Source organism: Sceloporus undulatus, chromosome 1 (assembly GCF_019175285.1).
Source record: "Sceloporus undulatus isolate JIND9_A2432 ecotype Alabama chromosome 1, SceUnd_v1.1, whole genome shotgun sequence".
NCBI classification, from domain to species: Eukaryota; Metazoa; Chordata; class Lepidosauria; order Squamata; family Phrynosomatidae; genus Sceloporus; species Sceloporus undulatus.
In genome coordinates this window covers 33,709,949-33,723,637 of record NC_056522.1, presented here as the reverse complement: position 1 = coordinate 33,723,637, position 13,689 = coordinate 33,709,949, and the positions used below count along the sequence as shown (strand labels likewise).

At 35.6% G+C, this 13,689-nt stretch overlaps 1 protein-coding gene across 1 annotated transcript in view; it reads right to left on the bottom strand.

Annotated features, from left to right (window-relative positions):
• Nucleotides 1–786: 786 nt before the first annotated feature.
• The window catches only part of SYT14 (synaptotagmin 14), a 120,774-nt gene continuing 107,871 nt past the window's right edge, over nt 787–13,689 (bottom strand). The window contains 2 exon segments of the mRNA XM_042462833.1: nt 787–4,404; nt 5,580–5,636. Of these exon segments, the coding sequence (XP_042318767.1) occupies nt 4,091–4,404; nt 5,580–5,636 (371 nt within the window). The 3' untranslated portion in view covers nt 787–4,090.

Genomic DNA, 13,689 nt, shown 5'->3' with positions numbered 1-13,689 from the left:
ACTTAAGCCATATCTTCAGGTGTTTGTTGCAGACACACTGTCAGGAACTGCATGGACACTGTTTTTGAACACCTGTGTCCATACTATTAGGTGTGTGCAAGATTTCTCATTTGTATATATATCGTACAGAATCATTACATGTAAGAACAAATGTACATGCCCTTATTTTAAGAAATTAACAATTCATCTGACAGCATATATGCAAAGTGTTTGCACTACCACTGACATGTGACCTCGCTCAATTCAAAGTGACAGCAATCATGATACTACACACTATACTGTATACAATGATGTCACCCTATTTGGAGCAGATTTATTAATCCATCTGAAACTGCTGTAGGTGAAACAGGTAGCAAGATAATTTCTGCTAATTTACCCATGTCCTGTAGTCCCTGTGCCACTTTACATTGTTTCAAAGCATCCCACAACCCTCAGACCCTGCAACAGATTGTGTGCATGTTTGTGTCTGTGTGATTCTTTCCCTCCGTATTTTATTGATGGAACTTTCTGACAGATCAAAAAACTTTCTGCCAGTAAAAGACAATTGCTAAAGATAACCCACAATATATCATCCTAAATAATACCATAAAAATAAATGTAATGATCACCACACTAATAAAAGTGCATTATTGCCAGGACCTTATGTCAGTCTGACTTTTTAGATTTTGTTAGAAACAGCCTACATATATGCCCAAATACTTTTCTTTTCAACAAATATAATCTTGTGATTACAAGTTGAATCTTCAATTTGTTATGTGTACAGTAATTCTGAGGAGAGCTGGGAGATTTGAATTTCTCTTCTCATCCAATGATTTATGTCAAACCAAATCAAAGATTTATTACAGTCATAAACCAGCAAAGAACTAATTATGTGTACACGGTCATTTCCAAACAAGGCAACCAATGTGAAAATTAGGGCAGGTATTAATGTGACAGATTGTTGCACAAAAACAATTTTTTTTAAAAAAAATAGCTCACTTCTATCTCGCCTTCCAGCGGAATTACTCATTAGCTGTATCTATGAGATACTTTACTTGAAAGAGAAAAATATATACAGAGGTACAACTCTGGTGAGGCAACTTTCTGAATTAAGAGTTTCCTGGATCATAATAACAAATATAGTAATACTTTTTTAAAATTAGGTACATCTTCATGAAGTCATAGTTCATTCATTAATTACTTCCCTGAACAAATCCATCCCAGTCTTAAAGGCACTATGACAGTGCAAGTCTTATGGCCCAGCCCTAAACATGTTTGTTCAGAACTAAGCTTCATTAAATTCAGTAGTAGAAAGGGCTAAATCTAGTTGTCAGTTCCAAATGCAGTAGATCTGTTGTTCAATGGAAAGTGGTGGCTTACGAAGTTTGCATTGATATAGTGGGTCTACTCTAGTGGGAAAGAACAATTAGGATTTAGTTTACAATAATGATGCTTGAAATTGCAGCTTCAGATATGCAAGCAAACCCAAGCATCTCCATTTTAACTAAAAAGTTAAGTGAGGACTTTTGAAACAAAATATTTATAAGGATGCACTGTAAAATGAACAAGAAACAACTAGAGAGAATATACTATATTGTACTGCTATTAACAATATTTTTGTTTGCAAAGGTTCCTGAATAGTTTTCTTTTAACAATATTACAGTTCTTGCGCCTACTCTTCATGCAACACAGGAAGGAAAATTCATTTTGTAACTCTTTAAAATCATTCAAGTCTGAAATCAATCAATTCAGCATCACATTATAGTTATAAATTTAAGTGGTGAAACATGAAAGGCACTGAATAACAATTTCAAAGCAACAGGTGGGACTTTTAAAGGATGTTGTTAAGAATTCTGAGACTGCAAACATTACACATCCTTCAATGCACTTGTATCCATTCATGCAATACTGGGATGTCGATATCAAACGTAGTGGCATTCAATAATATTGTGAAGACATTAAAGTAATAATTTTTTTAAAAAAATCATTTCATTTTAAATAAACAAGAAAATTTAGAAATTCTTTTGTGCAGTCTCCCTTCATGTAGAAATCATAACTGAAAGCAGCACTTGAACAGAAATTCATAAAATCTGGCTATGTTAACAATAGATACAGATTCCATCCTCAAATAAGAATAATAGATATTCTGGGGGTTTCTTTATTTATGTTGATATATTACTTTGTCATTATGCCAGCTGTATCCTGAAGGAAAGGAAATTAGACCCTTCCTTTAACTTAGACAGTATTCCTGATCTCTAACAGTAGTTGAAATAGAAAGTGGTGAAGCAATTTTTTACTGCAAGAACCTTTGAGCTAAGAGACTCTTAAAGTATTTCCCTGTGTGCTTCAAATCTTAGAATTCATTAAGTTGCTTTATTCCAAGACAAAATGATGATGACATTGACAATGATCATGGCAGTGCTGCTGGTGGCAACAACAATCAGAAATGCAACATGGATGCTTACCACAGTGTTGAAGCTTTATGGACTGCTCAAGTTCTTTCCCTAAATGTCTGGGATGTTCCTAGAGGTTTGTAAGAAATGCTTCAAATTAATCTATAGATCAACTTATCCAGTTAAAGAAACTTTTAGTAAAGCTATGAGATGGAGTCATATTTTCCTTACCTAATCAAAAATGCAACTGATATCCATGAGAGGCATTTGCTAGAAAGTATGCTTGATTAGCTATGGTTTGCAAGCCTCTTGGATTTTGGAAAACAGGGCATCTTTACTTGTGTCCAGCTACTTGTGTTCATCCAGCCAAACATTTTCATTTTTAACTTGGAGTATCACAGACCCCATTCCCCATCTCAGACTACTTTTGAAATACCCCTCAGGGTGCTTCCAGATAAGGCTTCCACTGCAGGCTTTTACCGAAGTTAGACAACGATGCCCATCATTTGTAACCTTTTCCACCACTTTGTCCATCTTGTTTTATTTCCAGATAATCCACTAAGGAGGGAAAGGTGCTAGCTGATAACATCTTTAGGACGGTACTACTAGAAGCTGTTCTTCTGAGTGCACCTTCAGTTTCAAAACATAGAAGGGCTACTGATGCAAATACAAACTTCAGTAGGATTCCAGCAGGATTAGCTGAGTAGAATTTCAATCCTTGTATTTTCAATCTTGGCTTCAAATGACCAGAATGGTGAAAGGTGAACATTGAATGACAAAATATAGATGTTATTCCAATGGTGGGCTCAAGGAGAATTTGATTAATGCCAAAAATGGGAATGCAATTCCCTAAGAACCAAAGAAGCCATGCATAAAACGCTCCTGCATGCGAAAGACTTTACACTGGAATTACCCTCCCAATCTAAAATGATTTGAGACAGATATTTTCTCTCATCCTTACCTCTGATCAAACCAGTTTCATAAACTTTTGAAAAAATGCTAAAAATCTGCTTATCATCAGGGAGAGTCTGATGTATATACACACTATGAACAGCTATTCCTGTTTCAAAACAATTTTAGCTTGCTGTGGGAAAAAATAATTTCCAGCCTAGAACAGCACTACAGAAGAACTGTTTGTGTGTCTGATAAGCAGTCAGTATGCAGGGCTGCTCTTGCATAGCGACACTAGTGTTCTTCAAAATTAAACTGTCAGAAATGTTAAGTTGCTAAGGGGAAAAAAAGGTAATGCTTCTACTAGTGTAGAAGTCAAGAGTATACATTTTCTCTCCTATTATGTTTTGTTCCACCATTTGACTGTTCCTTTCTCCCTCAAACTGCTTTGTGACAGGTCATCTAGTATACAGCATAGCACCACTAAAAATGAGAACAACACAATGGAAGAATTTTGCAAAAACAGAGGATTTACAGAAATTACTTGTAACTTATATTAAAAAAAATAAAGATGATGAGAGGTAAAACAAAACTTAAAAGCTTCATGATAAGGACTTGGGGTTGCTGTCCCTTCTGTGTCTGGTACATTTTACCTGAAATCAGTAATGTTTTTAGTGACAGTGTTAAAAGTTAATTCTGCTCTGCAGCATTTTGTGCATTTGTTAAACTGGAATGTTGAATCTGTAATTTCTGCAACACCTTTCAGTTCTAAAGGGCAGCATAATTGAATCCTGATTCCTGATATTCTGTGGTGCCACAACTATGCATTAAGATTCTAACAGTGCGTGCCATCTACATACTTGTTGTCCTTTGGATTCCTTCATTTCAGTCCAGTGGTTTAGTTCCTCTTCTCCAGAACTGTTCAGACCTAAAGCAATCCAGCCTATCATTTCCTTTCGCTTCATGCTGCGTTTATTATACACAGATAATATGAGTGTAACGTCAGAAAGCTGAAACAGTGCCACTTGAAAAATAAAGGTCTCTTTAAAGACTGGATTTGGTTGTCCTCTTCGTATGGAAGTCTTGCATTTGGACATCTCCTGACCCATGGAATTCAGCAATGTCAGCTTAACAAATGTATCTATAAAATAAACAATATGATACATGAGATATCTTCCACAAAGAATGTCTTCAACCACAATACAGCAGAGTACCTTTCAAGGTTATGATGTATACCATACTGGATTTTGATTAATTGACTAAACTTAGTAATGTGACTACAAGGAGATAAATATTTGATTTCAATATTTGCTTAATTGAATTTATTATTTTTTATTAAGTAGCCTTAAAAGGTATACCTCATAATCCTTCTAATCCATTGCCCCCTGTTTATTTGCATCAAGCAGACAAGTGTAGCATTAACACTTAGCAAGCCACAACTGGCCACAACACTGTAAAGCAGATCAGAGTTTTCTGATAATGTAAACAAGAGGCATAAAAACTGAAATAAAAATAAACAAAGTGCAAGTTAAAAAAATGGGAGTGGAGTGCAGTGAAACATCATGGGAACTCATGATGAAATGTTTGCTGAAAGAACAGATCTCTGCATGGATGTGGTCTGCATTCAATTTAGATTCGTGAACGTTTAAAATGCCAAGTTATAAAAATGAATTGAAAAGTTGATGTTAACTCATCTGAGTAAAGTTTTTCATGCTGCCTACTTTTTGTATAAATACGTGTAATATGTAGAACAATATATTAGTAGAGCATCATTGTTTTATAATGCTTTTAGGAACTGCTGTAACAATGCTTAAAATATTAACACGCAATCCAAAATCCTCTGTCACTGAAGAAGAGAGACATCTCTGTCTCTGTGAAGTTTTGCATATGCACTGGAGCCATTGGGTCATGACCATAAATTAATTAGCCCATTATTGCAGAGCTTTTAATTTTGACTGAGAAAATACAATTATACTTACACCTTCCAGCATGTTAGTATTGGGGGATATGCTTTATTAAGAAACAGGCTTCTCTGTCTCCTCACCCATTTGATATCTGGATGAAGTTGGAATATTTTTAAAGCCAGAAGACTATAATAAAATTGTATGTCCAAGCATTTGTCCCATTTTTCTTTTACAGATCTTTGAAATACCATCATCCATAGGCAGAGATTAGATATATCTCCATTATAAGAGTAAGATCATTAATGTAAATTGTCAGGAACCGGCATGGTGGAGGGTGGTGGAGCACTTTGCTGCTGGCAACTTTCTTTTGCATGAAAAAGACAACATCCAATTAGTCTCTACAGGAACTCACCTCGTATTATATAAACCTGTCCACCTATCAAGTGTTTTAGACAACAGAACAGTCCGTCTGACAACAGGGGGTGGAAAGCAGTAAAAGAAATAATGACCAGATGTCAATAGTTGGGTGAGAGAGGATCAAAGGTTAAAATTTAAGAGGAAATACTATTCACCAGAAGTGGAAGAAAACAAAACCTTAGCAAATCAGTTTAGAGAAAGGGACTGAACAAAAGGATTGACAGGTACAATTTAATGAAATGAATTTTGTAAGGTCACTGTGTAATCTTTCACGCAAAAATTACACTGTTTAAGTAATGAGATATCTTAAGTTATATTGGGTTTAAAACAGAGGACATAAACATTTATGCAAAAAAGCAAGGCTACAAAATTAGAACTCATAGAATCGTCTTGGACCTTCCTCTTTTTCATGCAAACTCCAGCTCTTTGAGTAAGGGTCAATTCAATGATCTCAGACAAGAGGAGGCCAATGGAATTACAATGGGTTAAGTGGTCACTGAATTGCACCCTGTGTACATTATAAACAATACAATGAATGCTAATTGGATTAAAATGAATTTGGTTGACAGATTATTCTTGGCCAAACTAAAGGTCAAGTGCTACTTTACTGGATCATTCAAGAGAAAACATTCCACTAATGTGCAAGATCATTTGATCAAAGCTTAAAGGCCCTATCCAAAGCTCCACAGCTTCTTCGGTGCATTCATAGCTCTTCAAGAGGACAGTTTTCCTACTCAAACAGCATTTTCAGGGTGGCACTAAGTACAGAATGAGAATCTGTGCCCTGTCCTGCCCTGAACAGTCATAACAGAATTGTGTATGCAAGGAGGCACTAGATTCAAATATAAGATTCCCTGAAATATAATATGGATCCATCCCAAATGAAATTGTGGGGCAGATAAACAGGACAGAACCTCTTGTTCTTACGTTTTCCAAGAGTGCTAAAACAGGTGTGTGTGTGTGTGTGTGTGTGTGTGTTAAAAAAACCTTGTGGACTTCGGCTGGAAATGGCATCCCGTTGAGACGTACTCTGCAACTGCTCTGTAGAGACGTCTCGGAGGAGCGGGAGTTCCTGGGTTAAGGGGCTCCAAAACCCAGGAAAATTCCTCTTAAGGAAAGAGGAATCAGAGGGGGCTCGGCGGAGGATTCCATACCTCTCAGGAGCTGAGAAGTCAGCAGTAAATCTGTCTCGCTACGTGAAACAGATGGAAGCCATTTGAGAAGGGGAATCCGAAGAGCAATCCACGCCTGCTCTAGTAAGTGGTGATTATCGCTCAGGGACGTCCACCAGCTTTTTTAAGGATTGATTATAGAAGGCAAGACAAGGACTGCAATACTCTCTGTTAATTAACTACTAGTGATTTACATATAGGACCGGATTAGTAAGTGGATTGGACTGACTATAAGATTTATAAAGACTGTGGGGATCCTTAACATCGTGAAAATCTTTGCTGGGCTCAGAGAGACTGTTTTTATGAAGATAAAGTAAAGAGGTACCCTCGGAACCATTGAACCTTGAACTTCAGGAATTGATAGAAGAAGAAGAGAGATTGAGAAGAGAGGAGGAAGAAGAGAGAGAAAAAGACTTTGTCCAAGAGTAAAGAAGAGCTCAGATTTTTGGACCCTAAATCTAAAATCTTTACTACCTTTTTTTTTAATAATAATAAATCAATCAATACTATTATCTACTGAAATTTGGGAGTCGTTATATTGTGAAGATACATTTGGGGTATGGCGGAGACTTTGAAATTTTTGACATGGAATGTACAGGGGTTGAATACCCCCCAGGAGAGGAAAAAAGTCTTCCATTATTTGCAAAAACTAAAACTTGACGTAATATGTCTTCAAGAAACTAGAATTAAAGAAAAGGATAAAAGACATATAAGATGTGTGAAATTAGGACAAGAATATATAACAGCAGCTAAATCTTAAAAAAAAAGGAGTGATCATATATATCAAGGACAAATTTAAAGCAAAAGAAATATATAGTGATAATGAGGGACATTTTATCATAGTGGAAATAAGTTATAAAGAGAATAAATATCTACTAGTTGGAATATACGGCCCATTAGAGAATAAAAATAAATTTTATTAAAAAGTCAAGGAGAAATTAGTGAATTTAGACTCTGAAAATATAATTATTTTGGGGGACTTTAATGGAGTAATTAACCCAGCTTTAGATAGATTCTCTGAAAAAAAGATTAAAATCAGTCAAGGTAAATTACCACGAGAATTCTTTGAATTGATGACAGTTCACTCCCTGGGAGATGTATGGAGAATTAAAAATGGAGAGAAAAAGGATTTTACATTTTTCTCAAATCCACACAAAACGTGGTCTAGGATTGATACAATTTTGACCTCATTGCACTTGGTAAAAAGTATTAGTAAAGTGACAATAATACCAAAAATATGGTCAGATCATAGTCTGGTCCAAATGGAATTAAAACTGGGAAGGAAAGATTTTAATTGGAGAGTAAATCCTACTTTATTAAAGGATGAAAAACTGGTGGAAGAATTGAAACAGAATATTGAGATTTATTTTAAAGAAAATTTAAACAATGAAACATCACTCCAAATTGTATGGGATGCTATGAAAGCGGTGATTAGAGGATGGTTGATAAAAAAAGCATCAGAAAGGAAAAAAATTAAAGAGGAAAAATTGGCAAAGATTAATGAGGAAATAAAAGAATTGGAGATAATGTTAAGAAAAAACCCAAAAAATGAGAAAATACAATATAAAACTCCTTCAAAAACAAGTCAAATCTCTCTTGATAGAGGAGATGGAGAAAAAAATGAGATACGTGAAGCAAAAATATTTTGAATCGGCTAACAAATTGGGGAAAATTTTAGCAGCACAACTGAAGAAAGAAAAAGCTAAGCGCACAATAACTGGATTAAAAATAGAGGGTATGTTAATTACAAATGAGAAAAAGATTAGAGATACCTTTTTTGAGTATTATAAGGATTTGTATAAGAAACCAAATGCGGAAGAGTCAAAAATTGTAAAATATCTGGAAAGGTTAAAGCTGAAGGAAATTACCGAGGAGCAGAAGGAGAGATTAAATAAAGCAATCTCCGTACAGGAACTTTCACAGGCAATTCAAAATAGCAAGAAGGGTAAATCTCCAGGACCGGATGGATTTACATGTGAATTTTATAAAATTTGCGAGGATCAATTGAAAGAACCCTTGCTAAAAATGATGAATGAGGTCAAAATTGGTTGTATCCCCCAAACATGGACACAATCACACATGATTTTGCTACCAAAAGAAGGGAAAGATTTATTCGATCCAAAAAATTATAGACCCATTTCACTATTAAATTCGGACTACAAACTGTTTGTTTCAATTCTGGCTAATAGATTGAAGACAGTACTATCGGATTGGATTCACCCAGACCAGAATGGTTTCCTTCCAAATAGACAGATTAAGGACAACACTAGAAACATAATTAATTTGGTTGAGATTCATGAAAAAAAAAATTGAAAAAAAATTGGCGATGTTTTTCATCGATGCAGAGAAGGCTTTTGATAAAGTTTACTGGAAGTTCATGTTTGGGGTATTAGAAACTATAAATTTAGGAAAAGATTTTATGAATATGATTGGTACAATTTATGATAAACAAATTTATGATAATCTTGTTATGATAAACAAGAAACAAAGATTATAGTAAATGAGGTGAAAACAAAAGCATGCCCAATTAATAATGGGGTTAGACAGGGTTGTCCCCTGTCTCCACTGCTATTTTTATTGGTATTAGAACCCCGTTAATAAATATTCGAATGGACCAGACAATTGAAGGTTTCAAAATTAAAAGAGAAGAGTACAAATTACGAGCGTTCGCGGACGATCTGGTGTTAACAATTGCCAACCCAATGGACAGTTGTGAACAAATTCTAAAAATCCTAAAGAAATTTGGTAAGGTAGCGGGATATCAAACAAATATAGATAAAACAAAAATATTGGTTATGAATTTATCTAAAGAGGAAAAGATCGATTTAGAACAAAAGACAGGTTTTAAAATAGAAAAGAGAATTAAATATTTGGGTTGTATATTATCAACTAAGAATTCGGACCTTTTTAGAAACAACTATGAGGTAACATGGGCTCGAAGTAAAAAAGATTTACAAGAATGGGGGAAGTTAAATCTATCTTGGATGGGTAGAATCGCAACTATCAAGATGGCGGTTCTACCCAAAATGATGTATTTATTTCAGACATTACCAATAATAATGAATGATAAACCCTTTTTGCAATGGGAAAAAGATCTGAATAGCTTTATCTGGAACAATAAAAAAACCAGATTAAAGGCAAAAGTATTACAGGATTCAGTAGAAAAAGGGGGATTAGCACTTCCAAATTTTAAATGGTATTATTATGCGAGTGTGTTGAATTGGGTTATAGACTGGATAAAATTAGATGATAAAAGAGTACTTAATTTGGAGAAAATAGACTTAACATTCGGGATACATGGATATTTATTGTATGATAAAATTAGACAGAAATTTTAACAATCACATTATAAGGAAATCATTGAACAGGATTTGGTCTAAATTTAAAAAAATATGGTGCCCCGCGTTACCAATATGGACCTCTCCTAATGAGGCATTCCATGATAGACTGGAACTGAAACAGATTGGATGGGTTACTTATGGTGAGTTAACTAAACTTAAGGGAAGTGAGAGAACTATGAAAACACAAACTGAGTTGGAGATGGAGGGATATAGATGTGACTGGTTCTCCTACAGACAGTTAAAGGAAAGATTTGTATTGGATATTAGAACTGAGGGATTAAGATCTGCCGATATACAATTTGATAAGGTTATTAAAGATCCAAGAAAACGAATCTCAAGACTATATAATTTGATTAGAAATGTTGAACTAGAGATGGAAAGTATTAAAGATTACATGATTAAATGGGCAAAAGATTTGAAGAGAACAATTAACCTAGAGTGTTGGGAAAGCGTGTGGATGAGAAAAATGAAAATATCACCTAGTGTAGAAGTTAAGGAAATTGTATATAAGTCACTGGTGAGATGGTATTTAACACCTTATAAACTGTCCAAAATGTTTAAACAAAACAACTCCTGTTGGAAATGTAAAGAACAAGTAGGAACATACCTCCACTGTTGGTGGAACTGTCCTAAAATAAACAAATTTTGGAAACAAATTCACAATGAAGTAAAGAAAATGGTAAACATCAAGGGGAAACCGGACCCCATAATGAACCTTCTAAATATGACGGTGGCTCCTAAAGAAGAATTAGGGAAAGAAAAATTAATATTTTATATGACGGTGGCAGCAAGATCAGTGATTGCAAGAGCATGGAAACTAGAAGAAGCCCCCAAGTTGGAAGATTGGAAATTAAAAGTTATGGATTTATATGAAATGGATAAATTAACAACTCTGCTGGGGAAAAATACTTTAGATGAGTTCTATAGAGAATGGCTCCCCTGGTTAAATTATTTACAAAATGAAGGGTATGATTGGAAAGCATAAAGAGATCGGGGATAAGAGGAAGATAAGAATAGACCAGATTAAGTGATATTAAAGAAGACAGAAAGGGTCATGGGATTCAATAATATATCCATTCCAATTATCATTACGGATAAAAGTGTCCTATATATGAATATATAGAAAGCGATTAGATTATTAAGACTTAGTATAATTTAACTTCGGGAAAGGATCTATACGGTAGAGTACGTAGTCCGAAGGAAGTCCAAAGGGTTGAAGGGGGTGGGTGGCGTGGGCGGGTAATGGAATTGTGTATAGGAAAAATTTCTTTGGATATGTGAATAATAATTTTAAATTGTTTGAATAAAATTAATAAAAATTTTTTTTAAAAAAACCTTGTAACAACCTAGATTACTTTGGTGTGAAAAAGAACATTTGAAATTAAAGATCTACTTGCTTATTCCACAGGTCTGTATGTACTCAGATGCACACAGAGAACATCTGCATGCATGGACTACCTGGTTCATTTCAACTCAGTATGAGCAGAGATGTGTACATGGTGCTTCAATTTCCATTCCAATGAATTAGGTAGTTGCTCTGTATATTCTGGAGTACAGCAGTTTATTTTTTGGTTTTGGAAAAGTTTTTTCTAAACATTTATCAGTGTGTATAGGGAGGTGTACGTATTTAAAAGGTGGAGGCTTCCAGGAAAGGTAATATCTGAGGGTACTTGAAAGAGCAGCTTTCACTATATATGCCAGCCAAAGGATTGAAGTCTTCTTGTGGGGAGCTTCACTTTGTCCCACCAATAAGGTTAATATATCACGTGAGGACATGGAGAGGACCTTCTCAGCTCTGGCACCACGATTGTGGAAAGTTCTCCTTTTGGAGGCCTGACTAGCACTCAGGCCAGCTTTGTTATGCCCCACTTTTTAAAAATTAGCTGCTCACTTTAGGACCTAGTTGTTTCATTCCAAAATATTTATGCACATGATTTTAAACTGTTTTAACCTTCTTAACCAGTTTTTAACTTGCCAACTTGCTTAATATGTTTTTTTGTCTCTTTAAATTATTTTTATTGTTTTAAATTGTTTTACTCTGTTAATACTGATTTTACTTGTATCCCACCCTTAGATCTTATAGGGTGGCATAAAATATAATAATAATAATAATAATTTGTTTTATTTATATACCGCTATTCCAAAGATCATAGCGGTGAACAGCAAGTAAGCTAATTAGCAAGTAAGCTAATTTGCCCCCAACAGTCTGGGTACTCATTTTAGCGACCTCGGAAGGATGCAAGCCTGAGTCGAGCTTGGGCCCTTTTGCTGGTCTTGAACTCGCAACCTTGTGGTTTCGAGTGAATGGCTGCAGTACAGGCATTTAACCACTGCGCCACCAGGGCTCCTATATAATCATTCACTTCTTTTTAGCCAGAAAAAAAGGGGCATTTTGGGGAGTTTGAAGAGGAGAGGGGACACAGTAAACAGCCCTGGTGCATACTCCTGTGAGTTTTTGTAACTGACAACTGTAGCTGTAGACATAGTTAGCTGTATTTCTTTAGCTGTAAATTCAATTTACTTGAATTGAGGACATTTTGAAACTTTAAGAAATTGTCTTGTGTGGTTGTGGTTAAAAGACTAGGATGTGTATCCCCAAAAGTGTTTCTAAGAGTGAAACATAATTCTGTGGTTTGTGTTCTTAAATAACCAATTCAAGAAAAGGAAAGGTGATTTTCATCAGGACTGCACCATAGGGCAAGGGAGGTTTCATTTTTCCTTCCCCAACCACAATACTGTTAGACACTCTACCTTACTCTCCAATTAGCTCTAGCACCAAAGGGAGACGTTTTTCTAAGAATAACTGCAGCATGAGGCCTGGTGGCCTCTTTGATGGGATTACATCTGAGGAAGGAAGAATCAGACATCTCCTCTCCAAACATTATGGTTTAAAAGAAAATTAGGCTGCCCTATGCCTAGGATTAGTTAATGTTTGCCTGCCTGCTAACCACAGAGTAAAAGTAACAATCTGACCCTCAGCCACAAATGACCAATAAAATTATTACTGAACATGAAACATCTATGTGTCAGACTTGAGCATAGCTTCTAGGTTAGACCTAGAGGTTGAGCTCAGGAAAGGAACAGCTGCTGAAAGTGGCAGCTCTGTGCTAGGTTCTAAACAAAGGATGGGCAAATGCACCCTGCAGGCTGTATGCACCCCATTTTTGTGGTCTCTCAAGCCTCAACCAGTCCCCTAGTGTTTTTTTTAAAATCAGCATGATTTTCGGGCAATTTTTTGCCTCAAATCCATGCAGAAAGCCTTCCAAATGCATGAAAACAGGCAAAAATACCTCCACCCATCCGTTCTAACACACTAGTGCTTGTACTACTGCCAAATATATTTGTTTTCTTCTGTAGTCCCTCTCAAAATGGTGATAGGAAGTTTCGTGCTTGTCACCGTTTTGAGATGGAGTGCGGTGGAAAACAATGGTACTTAGTTATTATAGGATGTTGTAGCCTAGGGGCCTGGGAGCAAATGGCCCCTGCTCCAAATAGTTGCCAATGCCAGTTCTAAAACATGTTTCATGGCATGTAGGTAATCATTACATGTGGAACATACTCCCTGGGGGGGGGGGGTAAACAAAGTGACATT